General features: G+C 36.1%; 1 protein-coding gene across 1 annotated transcript in view; it reads right to left on the bottom strand.

Moving 5' to 3' along the window:
• Positions 1-4069: 4069 nt before the first annotated feature.
• The window catches only part of ANOS1 (anosmin 1), a 140017-nt gene continuing 118942 nt past the window's right edge, over positions 4070-25144 (bottom strand). The window contains exons 10-14 of the mRNA XM_054054289.1: positions 18360-18454; positions 16046-16217; positions 14762-14982; positions 11984-12125; positions 4070-11272 (exon numbers count right to left, since the gene is read on the bottom strand). Of these exons, the coding sequence (XP_053910264.1) occupies positions 11214-11272; positions 11984-12125; positions 14762-14982; positions 16046-16217; positions 18360-18454 (689 nt within the window). The 3' untranslated portion in view covers positions 4070-11213. The remainder of the gene's footprint in view (positions 11273-11983; positions 12126-14761; positions 14983-16045; positions 16218-18359; positions 18455-25144) is intronic.

A 25144-nucleotide genomic window follows, 5' to 3' on the forward strand; every position in this document is an offset into this window, starting at 1 on the left:
TTCGAATATAATATGAAATCAAATCTTTTGTGACATAATGATTAACTGTTTTGCAGAAGCATCCTTCTTATTCTTTACATTTATAACAAGAAAGCAGGTGGGGATAAGAAACTTTTTGGGAAATTCTCTGAAATCAAGCCAAAGTATAAACATTTTATTGTGCAAACAGCGACTAATTGGAAGAAAAATGCTCATCATTATGAACACTTTTTTTTGGTCATTTTCAGATCTTTCATGGGAGAAATAGACTCATTTTGAAGAAGACTAAATAAGAAAGACAATCAACTGCAAACTGATCTCTCAAAAGATATCTGGTATCTCACTCATCAAATCACCTGGGAGGAAAGAACAAGACCCTGAAGAAGGAAACTCCACAAAAATCTGTGTAACATAAAGCACCTCATAATATAGGCAAGGAGGAATGTGACAATATTGCTGGATCGTCTCTATAAAATTAACAGTGATGTTACTCTTTAATAAAAACAAGCAAGAAAAAATGTACATTATGCCCAAACAGGCTAGTCTTTTCCCATAAACAGTCAGTGATCAAGAGAAGATAAAAGCTGTGTAAAGTTGACATAGAAACCAGGAGTGCAATTCGGAGACTGAGGAACACGTAGAATAAACAGAGTTATGAAAAACATCTTTCTTCTTAAAGGAGTGATGGAAAAGCCTCACTGTGAAACTTGGGCAAAAGTCACAATATCAAATGAAAAAACTAGGGGGACAGTGGTCAAGAACAAACAAATGCAAAATCCCTAAAGAAACAAGGAAGCCCATAAATGATTTTTAAAAGAATGAATTCCCCATGGCAGCGACAAGGCAGAAGTGAACAGAGAGGAGAGAGGCTCAGACAACAGAAGTATATCCAGGATGCTTAAAGGAAAAACTGGAAGGATTATCTGTCAAAAAAAGAAAGAAAAGAATTGGAGAAATCAGCTAATCAAGGATAAGTGCTTCATGTAATCTTGGATATGTTTTAAAAGTCAACATCAATGAGTGGGTTGGATTTGTTAATCACAAATCTGGCAGTACTGTCATTACATTTAAAACGGATTTAAGGGCACAGGTGACTGTGAGTTTTAAAGAGACTACAAGACCTGATCCCTGGAACCAGACAGAGTGGTTGCAGATAGTGCTCAATAACCCTGGGGACATACAAGTTGCTTTGTTCAGAGCAAAGTCTACCTTAGTGACACAGGGAAGGCGGGTGAATTTGACAAACTCAGCATTAATGGGATTCCAAGCACTAAAACGCCTAACTAAATCACAGGCATTGAGAAGGAGATTAAAAGTAATTGGAAGGAGACTGGCCTAAATTTGGCAATAATAGCATAAAATCAGTATAGATTTAACTGAAACAAGAGACTTTATTTCACGTGTTTTGTTTATGCATTTTTGCCATTCCTCTTGCTCATATGGCAGGAAGAGTAAAGAACATGGCAAAAAACCAAAGTAGCAGTCATTATAAAACAGACAGTGTGGTGTGTCCTTACAGTCCTGAAGTTGGTCATCACTTAGGTAAGCTATATATATATATATATTTTTAATGACAACAACATATATTAAGAGTAATATGATGTTTATAACTGAATGCAGTATTCCAAGATGTCCAGCCTTGCTGGAAGACTGCAACAAAAGGCTTCCCAACACTGCACAGGATATTTTTTTTATTCCCATGACATGTTAGAAACACATTTCATGGACTGATGCTATAGAATTTGCAGAAATGTTCTTTCCAACAGTTTCTGATGATATAGTCACTTCGTTTTTCACATATTTCTGTAATTTCCAAGAACGTCTAGGTGATATCTGAGAGAAAAGTAAGGATTTTTGAGTAATATTTGTTAATATTCTGTTTTCTCTTCAACTTATTAAAATCCTTCTTGTTCCCCTCTAAGTTCTTTTTTCTTTAAACATCTTTCTTCCCACAGTGCCTCATCAAATTTCCTGTTTTCCAACTATGCATCTGTACATTTAAAGGAAAGCTAAGTATTCTCCTGTTATGGGAAAGTCTACTAGGATAGTGATAGCAGCCTGCTAGAGACAAAAAGAAGCTTTCTTTGCTGTTCTTTACAGTGCCCTGACTCCATGGCAGTGGCACAGCTATTGAATTTGCTGGCAGACTAACTATACCTGGAGCCATTCAGTAGCCAAGACGCACAGCAGAGAGATGTGCACGGAGACCATTTGGCCTCCATTCACATTTGGCCTCCTTTTATTTCTGGTGCCAAACCTCTGGTGGGCTATACTGGCTGATCTTTATCCTCTCCTTCACAAGACCTTAAGAAATTCCTTAAGTTTTATATTCTTATCTGTAGCTGTGGGTTCATTTGAAAGGTGACCTTTTTTCTTGCTTCTGAGCCTTCATGAACTATCTAAGGAAAAGGATAAACACTTAGTTCTTCTATAAATATTCCAATATTTCCATGTTCCAGATGATTGTAACATGTGCTACTCAATGCCTAGAAATGGTGTTTATTCATTTATAACACAGGTAGTCATGCATTTAGACTTGACTTTTGAATATAAAAGAAACCTATTGATTTCAGAATTCCATCTTGAGACTATTTCACAGCAACTGTTGCTAAAGACTCACTATAAATTGCTACAAACCAGAGGACCACCCTTTTCTTTCATCCGAAGCTAACCCATTCAATTGGCAAAAATGGAAATTGATTATTATGCAGAAATGTGTTGCCTACATCACAGTTTCCCCATAGTTCAGACAGCTGAGGAATTAACATAAAGTCTCCAGAGCTCTCTATTGCTTGAATTCTTCTACTGTATGCAGATTGCCTCTTATTTTTAATATTTGACTCTCGCTGTTCTTGTGTTTAGCAAGATTTCTACAGAGAAAGCAGAACTTTTTCTTGAGAACTAATGCCTTGCCAGAAGGACTGAGCATGTGAGGCTCTGGTTTTCAACTGTGATGATCCTCCAGGTGTTCTCAAATCCTGCCTGTAGGAGGAGCATTCTTTTCTTTTGACTGACACCCAGTGCATCTCCTCCTTTTGGCAGCTCAAAGTCTCATTACTTACGTAGGTGCTCTCATAGTGCATAAAAGAGGTCGCTCGTTTGCAGTCACTGCTGAAAGAACAGAAGAGGAATTCTACTAATAGTATCATTTCCTGCCTAACTTGGCATTGCCTGCAAACTTACTGAGGGTGCACTCAGTCCTCTCATCCACATCACTGATAAAGACATTAGAACAGTCTCCAATACTGAGCCCTGGGGAACACCACTTGAGAACAGCTTCCAACTGGATTTAACTCCATTCAGCATCACAACTCTTTGGGCACAGCCATCCAGTCATTTTTTTTCCAGCGAAGAGTACACCCACCCAAACCATAAACAGACAGTGTTTCCAGGAGAATCCTGTGGGAAACCGTACCAACGTCTTTACTTAAGCCTAGATTCCGAGAACAATGTTAGGTAAATACTAGGGTTTATATCAAAATATAATTAAATAAAAGGAATAATTTCTATTTCTTGATTTCACATTTTTTATAGTTACTTATAAAAGTTAGAAAATCTACAAATGTGAGATCATCTTAGGATTTTATTAAAGTATTGAGTGCTCTATATTAGTGAATAGGAAAAAATATAAAGATAATTTAAGGTGTGCCAGCTTTGTGCTTTTTGATATTGTTCAAGCACAGAAGTTCATATTGTTCCTAGTATATCTCTCTCCAGAATTCTGCTATTCATCTACATCTCCTGTTTTACAGATGAATTGGGATCAGTTTTTCTCAGTGTGACATATTTTGCTAACCTGAACAAAATTTATTGCATTTATCAAGCTGCAAACATGAGTGATATTTATTAGTTTAATACGCTTCTGTGTGCTTGCTAAAATTTCCTGAGCCTAGCATGACAGTTGTATAAAAGGACAGTAAGGTTTTCTGTTCTCCAAAACTATATTATTTATATAAAAATTTAAATGAGATCGAACTGCAGATATACTTCATATCTAGAAACTAATGCAACTTTATTGACAAGGAGCTCTTTATCTTAATTAGTTCTAAATAAATGAATGTATATAATTATCTTAATGTTTTTTTTCATTGGAAAGGTATCATACACCTAAATCTTTATAGCAATGAGCAGTGAAGAGAAATGTGGTTTGAGGATGTCTTGTATGACCAAGATTAATAAATGAGACAAATTGTCACAATGAACATACAACAAAAACAATGAAAGGCAATCTATAAGCAAAACAAAAATGAAATGCAGGCAAAAAGATGGGACAAATAAAGTATAGAGTTCTTCCCCTACTGCATCATTACAGTATTAAACTACTGTATACCTCTGGTGCCTCAGCCATTCATGAAGCACCTTTAAGCAATTAAATGGGAACCTTTGTGATAAGAGGTATGTCACTCATAGCAAGAAAAATGCATGTGGATCTTCTTTGTCTTCAGTATGACTCAGTAAATACCATGCAAAAAGAATAGTTGTCCCTAAGTGCTCAGAACCATTGGTATCTATCAGCTTATTTTATTATTGCATATTTGTGTTTTATGAGTTACATTCTAATTAATTTTGGCTTGCAGATATGTTCACTGGAAGTCTGAAATATTTATATTTCAAGCAAGTATTGCAGCACATCTCAAAACATGATATTTAAAATATTATTTTGAATGTTTGCAGATAACTACTAACACTGGAAATTGGATGTCTGCAAAGAAACAAATACATCAGATAATTAGTTTCTTTTTGTGCCACCTGTGTTCCCAGTCTGTCTCTTCCATCTTTCACTTAGAAAGGACAGGATGGAAATTAAAGCCTACCACTCTGCATCTGTAATAACTATGCAGTCTGAACCATTTAAATCAGTCAAAATTTCCTAAACAAAATTATAAAAATATGTTGGCTAATCAGTAATGATCAGTAAACCCAGAATTACTTTTAAATATTGACAATTTTGAACCTACTGCACCTATATATTACTGGACAGCTTGTGAAAAAGACAAGCAAGCTCTATTTAGTATACAAATATGTTTGCTGACAAATATTTGCGTGTAGCACATTTGCTTAATTCTCCTGAAAAGTGACAACACACTGTTTCCAAAGTTGATCTTGCTTTGAGAAGAAACTCACCTCCTGAATGTAGCTTTTTGTTAAGTAACATGAAAAAAATCACGATCAGAAGTGAGGAACTGGGTACAGCACGCATTCATGAATTCTTTAGTTTCAGTGCCACATGGCACTTTCAGTAATGCTTATAACAAGGCAAGTATTAAATATTAATCTATTCTCCTGGCAGCAACCTGAGTAGAAGCACGAAGGCTAATAAGCCAAATCCAAAGGGGGACAGAGCAATTTTCTTCTGCTGAACTGCATCCCCTTCAAATCTGCAGGAGTCCTGCACATTGGCTCTATGTCAATGCTCATGTTCTCAGTGTTCTCCCCAGTGATTTCTTTACCCTTACAGGTGCTCCATTGCCACCAACAGGCTAACAGCCAGTGTTTTGGCTCAAGGCTTTCCTCAAGGAGGGTAGCATATATCCAGGCGATGACAATGCAACACCTGTTATAAAAAAAACAGGAGTATATAGGGTGTTTTTTCATACTGTAAAGAGCTTTCATTGCATTAATTTTTTTTTTTTTACAAAATTAACATTCTGATATCAGATGAACAAAAGCCAAGTTGTACAGAAGCACAAGCCACAAAACCCCAAACAAAAATCATCCTATTTAATACATTGCAAATTCGCTTTATTTCCTATGACTTGTATCATCCAACTGTCATCTCTTTGAATTTAATGTTGAATGTAACATTTATTTGAAGCTATAGAAGGAAAAGCTGAATGGATATTTTGAGTTACAGTGTGGAGAACACTTCGACTATTTATTATGACAATTACCTATCCGTAGTGATAGATTATTCTTGTCTGGGTTTAATGAACTGTAAGTGCAAGTATCATTGAAACAGTCCAGCTTGCAGAGGAATTGAATTATATGCGTTTTTCTAAACATTTTCCACTCACGTAAAAGGAAAACCAAACCCCAAAATTTAAGCAGTTATTCTAATGAGGAAGCAACATCGGTAAATTTTGGAGTTCATGATCGAGTTAACAAAATCCACCCGTGTATTAAGAATAAGTCAAAGGTGCATCACCAAACTAAAGATACTGCATCCCAGAATTATAGCACATCTATTACAATTTTAAACAGGTAATTTTTTTTCCTAAGACAGATATTTATATTTATTAAAAATACAGAATTTAAATCATGAGACTCAACACTTTAAAACAGAAAAGACTCCAAATCTGCTGTATACATACATTTCGCAAGTTTCAGTCATGAAAATCTTGACTTGCAGGATCAGACCACTGACAGATCCAGCAACATTATTTTAACACTGCAAAGGGTGAAAAAATCTTCACTGTGAACTATTTCATTATAATAGAGAAAGAGATGGCAAGTTCTCGAGTCTGATTTCTTACTTCAAGGATTGCTTTTAAATGTAAAAGTCTCAAATATCTACATTCATTTTCGGATTATTTTGATCACTTTCTAAAGAAAACAAAACACTGTAGTAAACATAGGATAAAAGCGTATGACCATGCACAAAGCAACATAGATGTAGCAAAGGTACTTGGCATAACTGATCTGTTTTAGATAACTCAATGTATTCAACTGGAAAAAAACGAAACAATAAATTCTCTATGGAGGAGAAAATGTAGCAAGACTTCAATGTAGGATAGTTTATTACCTAAACAGTATGTACAAATTCTAAACATTAAAATAATGAGTAAAAGACTTAGACTCTATTTACATTTACATTTTTTTTTACAAATTATTTTTTACAAGAAGTGTATTTTTTTCTCTAAATAACAGGACAGACACGTAAGACAAATCTTGTTGTGTTACACAGATAAATAAATATTGACTTTAAATGAGCGTTACAGGAACATAATTTCTACAGCCAATCTGGGTAACAGAGAAACAGTTCTGTTACCTCTACTACAATATAATTAAGCAAAAAGGAAAAATTTTACATATAGAGCTCTGTTAATTACTTTGTAAATTGTACCTTACTAATATATTCAGTAGAGGTAATACAGTCGTTACATTTCATGCCCACAACTGAACAATGAGTTTTGGCATGCAAAACCATATATAATCATCAACATCTGTAGGTATTCATTTACATTTTTTTTAAATAAAGGGTTTTCTTAATTATTTAAAACTACATGCAACAGCTCATTAGCATCATATTCCCGGTTACAATGCACAAGTTTTCATAACATTATTTTTAGTAATTGATGTTCACAGGTATTGATCAAAAGGGTAGGAATATACTTGGCACATAGTATAATAAAATGAATTAATAAATAAGTCAATATCACAGCTACATTTACATATGCACAAGACAAAATTAACAATTTTTATGGTGGTGTACACAGAATTTAGAACTGTCTAGGTCCCACACTTTGTTCTATAAGGTCCTGATTTAAGACAGTATTCAAGCAAATTTTGACACCCATGCTTTATTTGAGGCATCACTAAAGCTCATTCTTAACTGCACAGGTTTACTCCCATCCCACTGACTTCTTTTGTGCATATGGAACTTTCCTCTTCTGTATATCTTCCTGAATCAGGGCCTGCTTATCTGGAACTCCCCCTAACTCCAGTCAGGAGCATGAAGCTGAACGTATTGTGGAACAAATCGACTCAGTATTAAGGTTTCTATACAGTTCTGCTAACACCAATGGTAAAATTCCCATTCACATTAGCAATGAGTATTTCTTTGACTTTGTGTGTGACCATACCAAATGTTATTGTCAATGTTAGCATTGCCATAACACAGCTCTTTCTGGAGCCACTAAGTTTGGGATGTTCAACATTTCAGAAGTCAGATCCCTTATTTGTTGTATATATGCAATAGTCTTAGTAAACATTCAAGATGGCACACACAGATGATACAGCACAAGCTCTATCTTATTTGAATTTCTCCTCCTGTATAAGCAAGTAAAAAATGATCAAAAAAGATAAAACAAGAACAAATGATTTTCTTCTTAAACAAAGTCACTGATGAACAAAAAGAAAATCCACTTCACAAAGCAGTTAGCAAAAATACCATAATCTTATAACTCTCCTTTAAGAAATAAAGATAAACAAGTTAACTGACAAATCTATCACAGTCGTACATTGCAAATAATACATTAATGTAAAGGTGCAGAGTATCTAAAACCATCCCAATATCTATATTAACTTTATTACACAACATCATCAGAGAAAATAAATCTTTAACCGGTGAATCAACTGTATTGCTGAATTAAATGTGTAATGTGACCTAGTCTAGTAAATTAGGACAATACCCTGTACAATTCAGCAAACAAGGCTTTATGAATTAGGCACTAACAACTTCAAATCTGTACTGCTAAATTCAAAGAATAATCAGGAAATCAATCATAGTTGGAAATTTAATATCCATGCATGAGCTTTGTTGACTTTGTATTTTTGATTTGGAGGGTGACCTGAAAGGTGAGTTGACAAGTTGACTTGTAGAAGGAAAAAAAATTTACATCTTAGTGGACTCTGTATGGTACACTTGTTCAATACAATTCTACTTTATTAAACTTTTTATTTGACTGCCAGCATTTATTTCAAAAGGGAAAACTCCTCTATGTTCTTTAAAACTGCATTGTTTATTTTAAAAGTTGAATGTTTCAAAGAAGCAATAAAAAGATCAGCAAACAGTAACTATTTTGATTAATTTCAGAAGAATGAGGCTTCCCGTCAGCAACCAAGACTAAAGGTATGAGCACTCAGGGCTGCCAACTTTCAGTTTATCTCCATGCCATATTTGGCATCATTGTAATAAAGACCGACATGCATGTTTTACGCTTTATCACATCACTATGAACAAAACATAATTTCATCAACATTAATCAAGTCACTACAGATTCGTTCCAGTATAACTAGAAAAGACTGTGATTGAAAGGTTTGGAAAGAGTTTTTCGGAGAAGCCTGATCCCACTGACTCCTGCTCTCAGCCAACACCACGGAAATCACTGCTAGCCTTTTCTATGCCCCTCTGCAGCCTAAATGTCAAAGCAGCGCTGCACACTGCTCTGATTCAAATAGTGGGTTTTTTTGTAAAGACTTGTACACTTTTCATCATGACAAAAATCTCTGAGAATCTGGCCTTCTGCCAAAATTGGAAATAAACCTTAATACTAATGATTTTATGAAGAAGAGTTCAGCTGTTTATTTGCTAATGTATTTTGGGAAAAGGGAGATGACAGAATGATAGAGGAAGGAATATAGCACCACAGCCTTTAATATTTTTAAAACTACTGTTAAAGGCCCAAACCATGTAGCAATAGAAAAGGTCTGGAAAAGTTCTTGGTCACTGAGTGCATATAAAAAAAGACAACAAGCAAAGTAGAAAGAGAGTAGGGGCAAAAAAAGAGCCCTTTAATAGCAAAGGCAGAAGTTTAGGAAAACAGAAATAAGTAAGAGATCAGAAATTATCTTCGCTGCCTGTGATATCAACCCTCATGACAGAAAAAGCTATAAACTTCGATTAAAAAAACTTTGCATTTGACTATTTTGTGAATGTTCTATTACAATAAACATAACTCTGATCCTCACTTTCAGGTACGTACATCTTTTCTTCATCTTTGCTTTTCTATAAAATAGTTTGCCATCAAAAGAAGGGAAATATATTTACCACTAATGCCCAGGCTCACTGAGCATCTCAGACAAATATGAAGTACAGGTGAGTCTGTAGCATCTGCTGACAGGAAAAGTGGCCACCTTGTCAAGTTTGACTCCTGAGCACTCGAGGTGCATTAACCTCATCATTCACTAGTTCAGGGAGCAATGGAAATGTGCCAAAGAATGCATGAGCGCTTTGAATATCTTGAATATTAGAAGCTGATCACGAGTATTTGTATGGACGTTTATTTATTGGCAGATAGTTTCCACTCTCTCTATAGTAAATCTAAGCAGTTTCTGTTTACTACCAAAAAATGTCTCTCTGTGTGGCAAATTATTCTAGACAGTTTACATCGCACAATAAGACAATATTGATTCCCTTATGGTTAAAAAGGGCACCCCTCTGTCTAAATTTGAAAAATGCATTCAGATAGAGTATAAGTCAATGTTTTCCAGATGCCAGAATATAGTCACATAATTCTTCCTGTAAGCAGAATAGCATGGAGGCAATACAACCATCCTTCTGTTCAAAAGATCCACAGGGAAAAGAGATATACGCATCAAAAGCCAAAGCCAAAAAAGTAGCTCTATAGATACTTGAACAGTAAACGTATCTCAGAATTTCTGTGTCTAAAATGTTCACATTAACTATTCATATTTTTAACTAGAAAATTGATCTTTCTGTTCAAGATGTTTTTATACCTTGAAATAATATAAGCCGAAAAACTGTAAGTGGGATTTTAAAAGTCATTCTTCCAGACCCTATGAATTAATTGTACTGATTTCCATAGATTTTCAACAATTCTACTGATATCCATTTGTTTCTTTACAATGGTACATCTACCTTGTATATCTTTAGGTTAACAGATCTACATGCTAAAGCATTAGCATTTCAGAACAGATAGTTGATACAACTGAATTCTCATTCTCCTCTGTGGTTATATGGCAATTACTGAATACTGACTACGTTAAGGTTTTGGCTACTGGTATTTATTTTACTTATGTCCTTATTTCAGGCATATGGAGATCATCTTTAACAGCAAAATACACTAGGGCTTAAACTGGTGACAGGCATAGCTTTAAGTAAAATAGGTCATTTAAATACACTGATGAGAACATGGCATTCGGTGCTCAAAAGTATGTATACATCACAGGACAATCTTGCAAATACTAACACTGAAGTCAGTAAGAGAAAAAGCTGTATATGCTGCACCATTTCAATCTACTTTAAACATAGAAATACAAAAATATTATCATGAACACACTTCTTATTTTCTCACAGGTGTTGAATTGAACGCAATCTTCATTTTGTTGAGTAGTGGTGACACTGAAAAGATCCTTGCTGCGCATTTTATCCTGTTCTTGGTGCAAATATAATTCTTCATGGCTAAACTACAGAGAAGTACATACAGATCATACAGGATGGTAACTTCCACTGGAAATTTGGGTTCATTGCTCCTACAGATATGCCTTTTCCCAGCCCTCATTTGGGAGCTCAGTTTTTTCTCTCAGTTATTTGCATAATCATTTGAAACAGTCTAATATTTCTCCAGGGGTGGCTTGTAGTGATGTGGATGATGTTGCTTCAGATGAGGTCCTAAATGAAAGAATAGGAAAACATGCACATACAAACCCTGAATATATAATACCAACATTTATAGATCCTAAAAAAGGCTCCATGAGGCCTTCCTTCAGCCTGCAATCCTTCAGAATACAAAAGAACTGCCTGTGCTGAGAACTATGAAGTGTATGTTCAGTGAGACAACTTTTAGTGGGACTATGAAAGGACAAAAAGATTCAAGAAGATGAATCTTGGATTAATTCATTTATATTTTTTACTGGGCTTTGCAACACTGAGCTGTATCCTTCAATAACATATAAAATGCTTGAGATGGCCCTTAAGAGGTTTGCACTGCTTTATAAATACAATCAGACTCTAGCCATGCTGGACTGAATACACCCAGAAAACTCTAAACTTGAAAAGCTAAGAAATTCCAGGCATAGGCAGTACCTGGAGGACAGATCAACTTTGAATCCCAAGTGCTATAGGCATAAGCCAAAGGGCTGCAGTAGAATGAATGGCAAATGTCAGAAAATGAGTGAGAGAAAGACTGCATTTGCTTCCATCATTGCTGATGGACAGTTATTGGGTAGGGGAGGTTGTGGGGGAACAATATTTTCACACATCTTAAGTTTATGAAATGCTGCTGGACCCAATAAAGATTCCAAGGCTTAAGTAAAGTGTTTACATGTGGAGAACTGAAGTTTTGTAACATGTACCTACATGCCAAAATGGTGTAATACTTACTGTGGGGTGAAAATGGAGGAAGGTCAGGTGTTCGGAATGATTTTATTGTAGCTGGCCCTTCCCCACCAGTTGTCAGCACTTGAACTTCCAAGCGGTACAGCATTGATGGCCTCAGATTGGGCACAGTAAGTACATAATGATCCTAAAAATAAATAAATGGCATTAATTCTCAAGAGTATCTAAAAATAAAACATAGTTGCTCTACTTACACAAATCAGTAGTTTAAACAGGTTCTGTCACTCTCAGCACCTACTAATTATTTTCTTAGAATTCTGTTAAAATGATTTAATATATGAATCACTTTGTAGAGAAGGTATGGTCTGGATTTTTTGATTGCCATTCCCTTTGAGCAGATGTTTTTGCCATAACGTTGTGGCTTCGTATGTAAGGGATCCAAGCTGTCCCTTAGTGTTCTGGAAAACGGATGAAGAATAAATCACTAATGAAGAATAAATTATATAAACTTGTTTCTATTTTGTATCTGCCTATGAATTCTACTAATTGATAAATTATTTAATTACTAACCTGGGGCTGCCGCTGCAGCTAGTGAAAATAAGTGTGGCTACACTGATTTCAGCAGATTTGTCCCAATTACACCATAAGAACCTTTTCTTCTGTTCTAAATCCCATTTCTGACATGACAGACTCACTCACTTTTCACTGCTCCACACATTTTGTGGCCGCTTACACTTGTGCAAAATATTTTTTAAGTTTGTAAATGTTCCCAAATGGCAATACATCTGGCGAAAGACTAAAGGGTATTAAGGAATGAAAAGTCATGATTTGCCTTATTCCAAGAGGCCCAGTCTTAGGAAGAGGACAGCTGTGCAGTAACATTGGTCAGTGAGGTCATGGTGTGCTCCTGCAAGCAGAAAGGATGGGCTGGCCAGGAATTTGCAGGGCAAGTTCCTCTGGCCAGCACTGCACCCAGCACCATGCAAAGGGACCCAATTGGGCTGTGGGAATAATTGATAATTAACTGCCAAGGATGACAATAAAGGGGAAAGGAGAGAGAGAAAAAGTGAGGGGAAATGTATAGTTTTGCTGCCAAATTAGCACATATTCTGTAATAGGCTGCTCTTAATAGACCTGGCTGAAGCTGTTCCACCTCATATAATATACTGCATAGGTACGATAACAAGAGGAGTGCATACATCACACTCATCCACTCACTCTGCTCCTTCAGGCACTCCTCTGGCAGTTGGACCTTGATGTTTCAGGCCCAGTAGTGCAAATATTATTTTTTCATCAGTCTACCAACAAGAATGAGTCAATGGTCCTCACCATAATATGCTCTACATTCTGGTGGTTTCTGAGAGGTAGGAGATACTGTTTAAACCAAAACGAGAGTTTTCAGCAACCTAACCAGTTGCTAAAAAATAGACAAAGAGATGCATATGGTAATCAATAACTAAATAAAAGGAATCTCCAGGCTTAACAGTGGTAAAAACAGAGAAAAAGAAAGGTAAAAATCAAAGCATAATGTAATGCAAATGAGTGTTTTAAATCAGACTTAATATATATTCCAGACCTAACCGGACTAAAAGTTCAAAAAAAGGAATAGAAATTCTGACCAAAACACATGCCTGCTCCTAAAACTAAAGATTAAAATCCACGTCTCATGGTGTGAGATGCTTATCGTTGTGCTAAAGTGACTGCTTGCAGCCAATGGTCGGTGACCAAGTACCCACTTCAGCGTAATCCTTGCTGAAGACATCAAGGCTGTATCTGCACTGTGCTTCTGTTCTGGACTGTAGGTCGAGCTTTAAGTGAATTGGTGCAGATCACGTAGAGTCCACAATGCAGTATAACAAAACAGCTCTGCACACTACGTGGTAGTTTTAGAGCATCTGCAGTCAACTTTGTTACTCTACCCTAGAACAACAGGCTTTTAAACAGAGACCCTAGCCTTAGGGCAATCTGCCAGGAATAAAGGCACAATGGTGAGAACCTTGTCTTGGACTTGTGTAAAACATGTAGAACGTAAGATGCATCCAACAAAACATTTTATGTATTCTTTGATGAAACTAGTGTTGTAAAAAGATTTTCAACCAGTTTTGCTCTGGACACAATTGCCTTGATCCACTTCCCTGAAGTGAATGGAAAGACTCCCAACCTTCTCAGCTGACTTTGGATCAAGGCCAGCTGCTTAAACTCTTTTGTTGGCTCTCTGGATCTGGCAGCAGAGTTGGAATGAAGTGCTCTTCACCTGCCTCTGCCAGAGGAGGAACTTAAATAGAAAAGGCCATCTTAAATCAAACTGGAGGAAGAATTCAAAGTGTTAATTCTTGCAATTTCAATAAATAGTGAAAACTAGTGCTTTAAACTGAACAACGGTGCAAGGGAGAAGAGATTTTTATTTTTATTAGAGCAATGAGCAACTCAAAGGAAGAGAAAATTCTTTTAAATACATCAACTTGGACACCAAATATTTAGTAAAACTATTGTAATGGCCAAATTAAAGAGCCTGATCATCAAAAGAAAATAAAAACTATCTGTTGTCACACAGATGATCTTCTCCTCCCTTCAGGCATTCCTTAGAAAATGATTTCTAATTTGACAATTGTGCATATTAAAACGCTTTACGTGTCATCAAGAAGAGTAGCTGTGCTTTGTATCTCCAGCAAGGAGGAAAAATTAAGCACTTCCTGCTCCAAGTTGCCTGCAGAGCCAGAGAACGCTATGTGTGACATCTGCATCACCACTAAACATTAAACATAGGCCATGTATACATACACTTATGAAGCCACTAGCAAAGGAAAGTAACAAACAACTTACTGCTGGCAGTATCTGTGACTGTGAAATTATGCTGTTGGGTAAGCTGTTCTGTCGGCTTTCTGTGGTTACTTCTGCCCAAGTGACTTGAAATCCTGTCATGGGCTGGTGAAGATCTGCCTTAGATAACTTCCAGGAAAAATGACCAGTGATGTTACCTTCCTGAACAATGAAAGATGCAGATAGATTCTCGGGTTTGGCCAACACTTTGGGTAGAACTGGCACTATAAATTCGGAAAGCAAAAAGATAAGCTAAACTTTGACAGACAATGTCTAACAATGTTCATTTAATTCCACAAAACAAGGACAGATGGAGCTCTCTTTCTGGCATTATACGGGATGCTGCTAGCTTTCTGCCATCACTTTTTCAGCATTAATGAAAGTCTATATTCGATATATTCCATTGGTATTTGGGGCCAAATCCAAACTTCAGATTGAATGCTGCCAGATGCAAGTGATGGAAGGAAAAGCCTATGGCATGTAAAGATGTAAGGTCCTCAGGTCCTCATTCACAGGCAGCCACCTTCCTTTGTATTTCAGAATATCTGAGCACCGGTTTTCAATTTTGAGACCACAAGAAAACCCACAGGATAGCACATGATGCAGGCAAAACCTAAAATTCATGCTCTAAAACTGTGTTACAAGTTAACAGGGGCACTCTGATTGTGGGAAACACAGGAAGGCTGTAATGTTGCAATCTCTCAGGAGGGGTGGTGAGGAAACAGCAGTGGTGGCCAGCAGGACTCTGAAGTGACCCATGAAGCACAGGAACACCCTTCGGGGCAGCAGGGATTCAAAGTGAGAGGGCTACCCTCTAAGTGAAGGGAGAGGTTTCCAAACTTGGCTGTGCAAAGACACGGGTGACATGACCTGGTGCAGGCAGCAGAATTAATCTAAACAAAATCAAACTGAAAATCAGCTTACATCAGTAGCAAAACACTCAAAAGATGGGTCATGCCAGCATAATTATGTTTACAGTTACCTTCTGTCATTATAATGACTATAACTGGGAAACTGTTCCGTCTCACAAAAATAAAAATTATGTAATAACAGATGTCATCATATGTGTATGTCTAATAACATTATCACCTAATTCACAAAACAGTAACGTCCTAGCCAAAAATCTATACTGTTCTGTATTTTAGTTGATTTTTCACATAAGCATTAGTCATACTTTTATTTGTTTTGAATCTTTCATTTCCCATTTTAGAGCTGCTTTTGAACACTTTTTGGGTGACAATATATGCATCTGAAACTATTAGGCTATTTCTCCACATCATGCCTTACCTCCTTCAGCAGGACAATTAATGTGCTTGTGGTTTTTTTCTTTAAATGCAGAGCAAGATGGGGTGACAAAGAAAATGCTCTCAGCCTTTAAACGACCTTTAGATTTTGCAGGCAAAACAGTTACTTTATATTTGCATGAAAATGACAGGTCCTTGAGAATCACATAGTTTTCCTAGGAGAAAAACAAAAAGATCACAGCTGCAAACAGACATCTAGATTAAAAAAAAAAACCAACTGAAAAATAAGGCTGGCAAAAGATGAAATGTTTTTTCCCCCAAAATATTTTCCTGATATGCTTAAAACATGCCAATATGGCTTTTTACTCAGAGAACAAAGCAAACACTGTCTACGTTATGATTATTTTCAGTAGCGAAATATATTAGCATGGTATTTGGATATGTCTTTCAATTCTACAGAGTTTCTTCACCACACGGCATCAAAGCAACCGGCTTCTAACATTTAGAACTGTCTCTTTGACATGAAGGCAATGGGGGTAGCAATGCCAGGATGTAAATGCTAATCAAATTAAATAAATGTAAGAAAGCTGAGTTAAGCTGCTGTAAATGGCAGGCTTAATCTACAATTAACTTTTTAAAAGTGCTTTCAAAGTCCAGCATGGTATTATGTATCCATTTTTTTTCTGCTTTAGTACATTAACTACGGCTATCTTCTTATCAGGAAGAAAAGCTCCACAGCTGAACTGCAAAACACAAGTCTCTGTTTAAAGACAATGACTGGAAAACAAAACTTTACACAAAGTGTAAATGTCATGATAAATTCTTACTGCTGTCTAAAGCACTTTGAAAATTACACCCTGAAACGTTTAACACAAATTATATATGAGAAAAAAATGTTTCTTTTTCTAGGAAAAAATTCCAATAACACCTTGCAGGCTAAGGTCACTACCTTTTAGATCTTTCACTACCTTTTAGATCTTTCATTACCTTTTAGATCTTTACTTTCCCTCAGAATCACTAATTCCCAGCGTTCTTCTGCATAACTCCTTATTTTTTCCAATCCCAAATTGTAATAGTCTGACCTTCGCTTGGAAGGCTGTTTTCAACAAGACACAGAGACTGGGCTGAGAATGGACTTGACAGGACTATTTTTATTTATCATGACAAGGCCCAAATGCTCAACACGGGAAACATAAGGCCTTTATCCACCTTGACCTGTCATACTGATTACCAAATATTTTGTAGCATTAACCTTTTTCTGTTTCCTTGCAATATTTTCTTCTTCAAAAGAAACACAGTTTTTTAAAGGATATTGGACCAAATACCATAAGATGACTGAGAAGAACTAAATGAACTAATCCCACAATGCACTTGAGCAGATGTACAGTCTTTCCTGACCTCTAGTGGAAATAACCTTTTTAAATACTACTTTTCTCTTATCGTCAATGTACATAACTTGAAATATTGGGACTGATCATAACATTATGTCATAATCATTTTTTTAATACACCTCTAATATTTGCTTTGCTGACCCCATGAAGCAGAAATCTCACATGCCAACAGCTTTCTGTATGAGAAATGATGCCTTTTGATTTACTCTACTTTTGCATGCCATTAACTACACTGAATTGATCCAGTCATGGTAAGAAGGAAAGGTGAATTGTGATTTCTTCCATTCTCCATAACCCACTAAATCAATTGTGATGCACCAATTGCATTACTGTGTTGTTCAAATAATGTGCTACAGAGATGGATGACACTAGATTGCCAACAAATTGTGTATGAAGAACTGCCATAGCAATATATATTTGGGCTGACACGTACTTACACAAAGCTTTTCTCCTTATCTAATATCTGTCCAACACCCGTATTTAATGTCTAGTATTTTTCACCTATGGTCCTTTTCCCTTATTTTATTCTCCTCAGGGTTGCAAAACTCACTTTCATGTCTAAAAGAAAACCTAGTTTATTAATTACTATTATCACTGTTCAGTATTTGCACTATGCTAGAGTCCTACAGTACTAATTATAGGTAAAGCTCCATGTTTTTTTTGCTGTAGAAATATGTAAGTACTTAGAGCTAAGAAGTTTATTTGCCTGATCTTGTTTTCTGAATAACACTGACAAAAAATTATGATTTTAGCCCTGTGTGGATTTAAAAAATAAAACCAAACCAAACCCTAAAACAGTCCAGATGTATAACTTTTTATCTTTTGCTGAAAAGAAATATAAAAAAGAAACATTCTTACTTATCTATGAAATGTTATAAAACATATTGTGTTATGTTACAAACTCTTCTTTTCCCTTGCTGCTTAGAAGCTATTCAGAGTCAAGCAGAAAGCTGAATGGAGACTTACGTAAGTCAGCTCAGTTACTTTCCCAAGCCCTTTGGTGTCATTGTGTGCACAGGACTCCAGTAACCAGTGAACTTGGAATTGATTCATGCTGATATCTAAATCATATGAAAAGAGAGGAAAAGACATATATTATAATCATGCTTTCACCATTGCAACTCTTCTGGGTTCTCTGGATAAAAATAGAAGGAGTTTTAAGTATTGTAGAGCTGGTTGTTCCTCACTTGTTCCTAAGCACTCTTCAACAGACTGGAGAAAATATTACACATGTACATAATTTAAATTCTTTATCAGCTAATGGACATAACTTTAAAAATAGTGGATCAGCATTTTCAGATATGTAAGCATATACTGCTTACATTTTATAAAAAATCAAGCATTTAAATTGAGCATTAAAAAAAGCCCTCAATGCTGCTACTTCTAAACTTCCAGCAAATTGTGGAAATGACTTTGTCAAGTATCTGTGACTATGTGTGTTGTCAGAGCATTGCAATACTGCTGCCTTGCACTGCTTGAGAAAACTGTGCCTGAAGATGTGAAAATGTCTGTAAATCCCTGAGCTTTCTCTTTTCAGAACATACCATAAAACTTGTTCAGTATCTGTCCAAATAAAATTCTAGTCTTGACACTTAAGAGTAATACTAGAGACTTAAGTTCGTTCCCTTTTAAATCAATGATAAAACTTGCTGCAATGTCAATAGTATAATCTTTCAACCAGTTTCCAGCTCTTCTAGTTTCTTGCCTAATACTGACTGGACAAGGAAGCAAAATAAAAAAGAGTAATTAAGAATTAGACAAAAGAAGAAAAACTCATCAGGTAGCACACATGCATTCTGTGATTTTTATGGATTTAGTTCTCCTCTGTCTCTATACAAGGGATGCAAAATGATCTGGCATTAGACTGCTATGAGTAATTTGGATGCAGAAGGGAAGCATAGTAAACCAAAGAGAGAATAAATAGTGTGTGAAACTATCTCAAATGGTATCCTGGAAAAAAGACTGATTATAAGCTCCTTGAAACAGACTTTTGCAGCAGCTATCTTCATAATAACATATATCCTAATTCTTTGTGTGATTTCTTTGGAAACCAAACATTTGTTTTCAAAAAGAAATCTATAAAGAAAGAACGTGCTGCCTTGTGGTTGTTCTCTCTCATTTAAAATATAAAGAAACGGAAATTCTTTCACTTGCTTCTTAGTTGTTGCGCTTTCTCACTTGATGTGTCTATTGGATGGAGACAAACTCATTGCATTCGTAAGTAGGTTCCATCTGATTTTGACTCTTCCAGCTCACTCGACTGTTGCCTGTCGCCTGCTTGCACCCCTCTACTGAAAACTTTGTGCTGCTATATTAATCATACTGTATTAGCAATGCACACTCCGTTCCAATTAACCACAGTGAATCTGTTACTGATTGCATATTACCTGATAATCTTAACTTACTATTTTAAACTAACTGGATGTAAGGTGGACTGCTCTTTGTAAAGCTACAGAGTGGCTATTTTCACTCACAGTAACTTTCACTTGCAATCCATAAACAGATCACTCTTTCTTTGGTTGAAATTATCCAAGCCAATTAAGCCTTCCCATTATCCAGCCATCAAGAAGGGAGTAAGAAACATAGCTCAGGTAGATCACTGAATATCACTACACGGGCAACTGGGGAAAGCTAAATCCCAAGCATCAAGAGCCTACAACAGCTCAGCGTCCACATATATCAGTGCAGAATTTCACTAAGCCTTTGTTCAAAAATGTGATTAAACAGGTTGTAAACCAAGACATTCGGTATTTCCAGCTCCTGGCATAGTAGAATGCTGTTTGAATTTTATTGCAGCTCCACCTCCATGCCTTATGTGAGCTTTTCCTCCTGGGCAGTTTTTTTTTTTTCCTTCCTACTTCTCTCCTGCATTAGTAAAACCTTAGTAACCCATTCATAAACATCTGTGGTTTCTGATAACTTCCCTATCTGAACCAGAAAACCAAGAAGAGTTTAAGAACACTGTTATATCACTTCCTATCAACTTTGACTGTAAAAGTAGGATGAAGGGTTTTAATAAACATAATTTCTTTTTTTATTATTTAAACAAAATGAACAAATAAAATTTATATTTGTTAATGCTTACATCTAGTATTCTGATAACAATCTACACTGAAAAGACAGGATTTTCTTTCTTTTCAGTGAGTACATAATTAAAGTTATTTTAAAATGGTTTTTAGCTACATATATAAAAGTACATCAACTTCTATAAACTGGAATGCATCAGGACAGCACCAGCTAAGTTTATCTAAAACTCTTCCTTAGAACAGGTCTTTTTGACTTCCCTAAACTTTTATTTTCAAGACTAAAAATTCTTCGGTCCTTACCTCCACTTTTCTAATTGCTGTTATCTAAAAGATTTGAACAGAAGCAACCTTGTGCCCCCCTCGCTACAAGAAAGATGTTGAGGCTCTGGAGCATGTCCAGAGAAGAGCAATGAAGCTGAAGGAGCTGGAGAACAAGTCTTATGAGGAGCGGCTGAGGGAGCTGGGGTTGTTTAGCCTGGAGAAGAGGAGGCTGAGGGGAGACCTTATTGCTCTCTCCAACTACCTGAAAGGAGGTTGTGGAGAGGAGGGAGGTGGCCTCTTCTCCCAAGCGACAGGGGACAGGACAAGGGGGAATGGCCTCAAGCTCTGCCAGAGGAGGTTCAGGCTGGACATCAGAAAAAAAATATTTTCACAGAAAGGCTCATTGGGCACTGGCAGAGGCTGCCCAGGGAGGTGGTTGAGTCACTATCCCTGGAGGGATTTAAAAGATGGGTAGACGAGGTGCTCAGGGACATGGTTTAGTGGCAGACAGGAATGGTTGGACACGATCCAAGAGGTCTTTTTCAACCTGGTGATTCTGTGATTCTATGTTAATTGGGTTTTTTTTGTAAGAAATAAGACTATAAAAACAATTTACAACAATAAAAACAATTTTCTCCTTTTAAAAAATCTATCCAGTCAGAATCTAAAGCCTGAGTAATTTGGGTTGCAAAACTAAAATATACGACAGAAGGAGCTCCTACTTGAGACAGAAACTTTGTGAAAAATAGGAAAAGGTGGGACATGATTAAATAAAGCTAGAAACATAAAAAACTCAAAGTGTATGTTCATGCATGAAGTATGCTTATTAAATAACAAGACTAGTTTAGAAATTAATTTTTTTAATATAAAAGGAGACAACACACGTGGGATGATGTAAAAAGCCACATAAGAAACTTCAACACAAAATGTTGAAAATATGCCTTTGTTTCATATAGTTGTTCACAAAGCTCATGGCCCTAGAGTTTTGGTTTTATGCAACATTTTACATCTGATTTAATGTTTACAGCACACGCAAAAGAAAAGCTTCTCCCAGCTTTCCTTTCAGCAATATACACTCTCCTAGTGAGATCTCCACTATAATTTTATTTAGATTTTTGTTTCAGCTGTCCATTACGAACTCAGTGGTAGGTACTGGACAAGTGATGCAACCTGCAGTCTAGCTGAATGTCAGCCACTACCACCAAAGCTAACAGTTCTGAACTAAATGAGCTGAATGTAATACATTGCAACTCAGAGCCACATCTTTTTCTGAAAAGTCATTTGAGTACCTATTATTAACAGAATATCCAGTATCTCATGGGACTGATTTTGGCCAATTTTATCAGAAAGCTCTGCTATCCTTTCTAGAATAGGTACACAACACTGAAAAGAAACTGCCAGACTGCTTTGCTCTGCTTCTCTGGTATTTCAGATTTCAAATCATAAAACTGTTTTGTATACCACCATTCTCCTTCTTACAGTTTGGTGTTTTCTTGATTCTGTACTTCAAAATATGTCTTTATAAAGCTTTATAACTTCATGGTTCTCATGGGTAGAAAGTATACCATTTAACACTAAAATGATTGATGCCTCCACAAACAGCAAGCATTCGTCTTTCTCAGAACTCAAAATATTTGTATAGAAACACTGAACTTGAAGGACATACTAAGTGCTAGCACTCATTTGAGAAGCACTAAGCTTGTGAAATTAGTCAACATAAAAATCATTTAAGAACTCCTTAAAGGACTGTTACAGCAGACAGCTTATTCAAACAATTACTTTTATTCTCAAGCTTCTTTAAAAAGAAAAAAAAATAGGAAAAAAAAAGGCCATCCAGTAAAATTACTTTAAAAATCCCTGTAAAGTTACTATCATGGACATGACCTTCAGCCAACTCAAGCTAAAGATTTCTCAATGTTTCAGGAAGCTCCACAAAACTAATCCTCCTAAATAAACTAATAGTTAAAGGGAATTATTTTAGAGTAAATTTTCTGAAGTATAAAATGATTTCCTAGCCTTAAGAAAACATTCCTATGCAGATATCACACATGCATATTCTTAAAATTCCACATATGCTTAGCTGCTTTACTGAACAAGGGTATGCAGCCAACTTTGTTAGATCTTAAACCTCTATCTGGAAATTTATTGATCAGCAGATGCTCTAAAGCATGTTGGAAGGATGTCTGTTTTGATTGCCACTCTCCTTTGTTTTACCCAAAAAAGCCTTCAGCTCCACAAGAGTATTTCCACAAAGCTATCTTTCTATTGATTTTGTTTATGGAGATGTATTTTGTCAGACTTATCTTCTTTGTCCCCCTTCACAACCTAAATCTAGTTCAATTTCAACTAAATTAAATAAATATAGGGTTTGGGTTTTGTTTTGTTTTTTTTTTTGGGGGGCGGGGGGAGGAATGCACGCTCATTCTTTACCTTTAAGCTGTAAAAGCAGCACAAAATCCCATTCATGCAATGCCAAACACATCTGTTTGCAACTTCTAAAAGTTCAAGTTCACATGCACAATTTAAGCATCTTAGATTAAAAAGTTTTACTTGAAGTACTACAACATGTCCTAAGTCATAGCTGCGTGATGGTTAACAGGAATACCCCAAGCCTACAATCTACATTTGCTAAATCTCATCATCTCCCCACAGAATTTGAAGCTTGAGACCCATTCAGAAAAATCATCCAACACAATGGCAGGTAACCCTGCAACATTTCCTAGCTGGAATTTCTGGTTTAAATAGTTCTACGGTTTATTGAAAATAAACTAAATAAAAAAGTAATCTCTTTTCCTCCTCTTTGCCAATGTTTCCCACACTTCTGTTCTGCTGTACATTTCCATTACTGCAGCCACGTGAAAAACTTCATCTAATGTGGTTCCTTTTTTTCCTACTATGTTACTGCAGACAGCTCCTTTCTTTGCCTCAAATAATTTTTTCTGGTTTACATTATATCTATTGTTGCAGAAGCGTGCCAATTTGGCAATAACAAGGAACTGAAAACTGCTTCGTAGCTCAGAAACCATCGTAGCATAGGCAGGAACAGCAGCGAAGGTTGCTCACACAACCCAATGCCACCAATACAACAACAACCTACTATCGCTCCAGGCCATGAGGTAAACAGATTTAAGAGTTGTGTATTCCTTTGTATTCCTGTGATTCACAACAAGAAAATAGCAGCAGACAGTTTCAGGAGCTGAGGATAGTTCTGCTGCTGGTTTGCTGGAGGTCTTTAGGCAAAGCACTTTGTGGCTCCTCACCTCTGTTCAAGTGGTGACAATAATAATGGTCTCTGCTCTAAAAGTATTTCACCTCTAGATTTGTGTATAATACAATTTAATGCCTCATTGTTGGATGACGGCTCTTTACAATTTGGTATAAAAATGCTGATTAATGCCGCCTGTGACAGCACTAGTATGCAGGCAATCAAATTACAAAAATTTATTAGAGAGAAAAATCAAATGGGATTTGCTGGAAAACAAGATTTCAGAGCAGATATGTTCAACAACAGCAACTCGCATTAAGGTATAATTGCAATAAGAAATGTCTGGCATCAATAAACACAGAAACATCAAGCTGATTTTTGTATTGTGACAGGATTTGAAGTAATTAACAAGCAGTGTCCGACAGATTTTCCTTGTGGAATAAAATATGGTAAAAATGGAAAGATTATAAAATAAGACATATTTATACAAAAAAACTTTACCTGGCAGCATAAAAGTATTAATTTAACAAAACAAGCATATGTTGAATGAGTATTTCAGAATAAAAAAAAGGAAATGTTGTTCTGAATTTTTCATCAGGCTACCTCAGCACATTGACTCTCTCCAGAATACATACCTATAATTAACATGCTAACTGTATGTTCAAAAGGAGTTGTTATCAAATTTTGGATGTTAATTAGCCATATGTAAACCTGCTGCCTTCATTCAAACCTAACCTTTCTTCAAACAGAATCCCATGAGGCTGAAATTTCTGCGAGGCTATTGAATAAGGAAATTACTGAAAGAGTTTGTTCTCCATGTAGCTAAACCTTTGGATTTATTATACATCGTTAAATCTGATATTTCATACAGCAAACTGCAATGATTATTTGCAACTGGACACATTTTTTTTATGTTTCTTCTCATACAGGGGTTTGATCTTACAGACTTCTAAGCACTTTGGCCCCCATTCAACAAAGCACTTACACATATGAACAGCCATGTTGACTTCAATAGTTAAGAATCACTAATGGATCAAGCCAGAAATTTTAGTACCCACCACCATCAAGACACTAATGACCACGGAAACTACAATTAAAAGACAGTCTTGAATATGTCTTTGACTATCTTAGACTAATAGGAGGAAGTAAATATAGCAAAATTAATTCATTTCCTTTCTGGATCATATGTCTTGCAGCATTACTGGTCTAGAAATTGGCTATAGCAAGGGATAAAGATTTTATATCTAATGTCACAGCAC

This window comes from Cuculus canorus, chromosome 1, assembly GCF_017976375.1.
Source record: "Cuculus canorus isolate bCucCan1 chromosome 1, bCucCan1.pri, whole genome shotgun sequence".
NCBI classification, from domain to species: domain Eukaryota; kingdom Metazoa; phylum Chordata; class Aves; order Cuculiformes; family Cuculidae; genus Cuculus; species Cuculus canorus.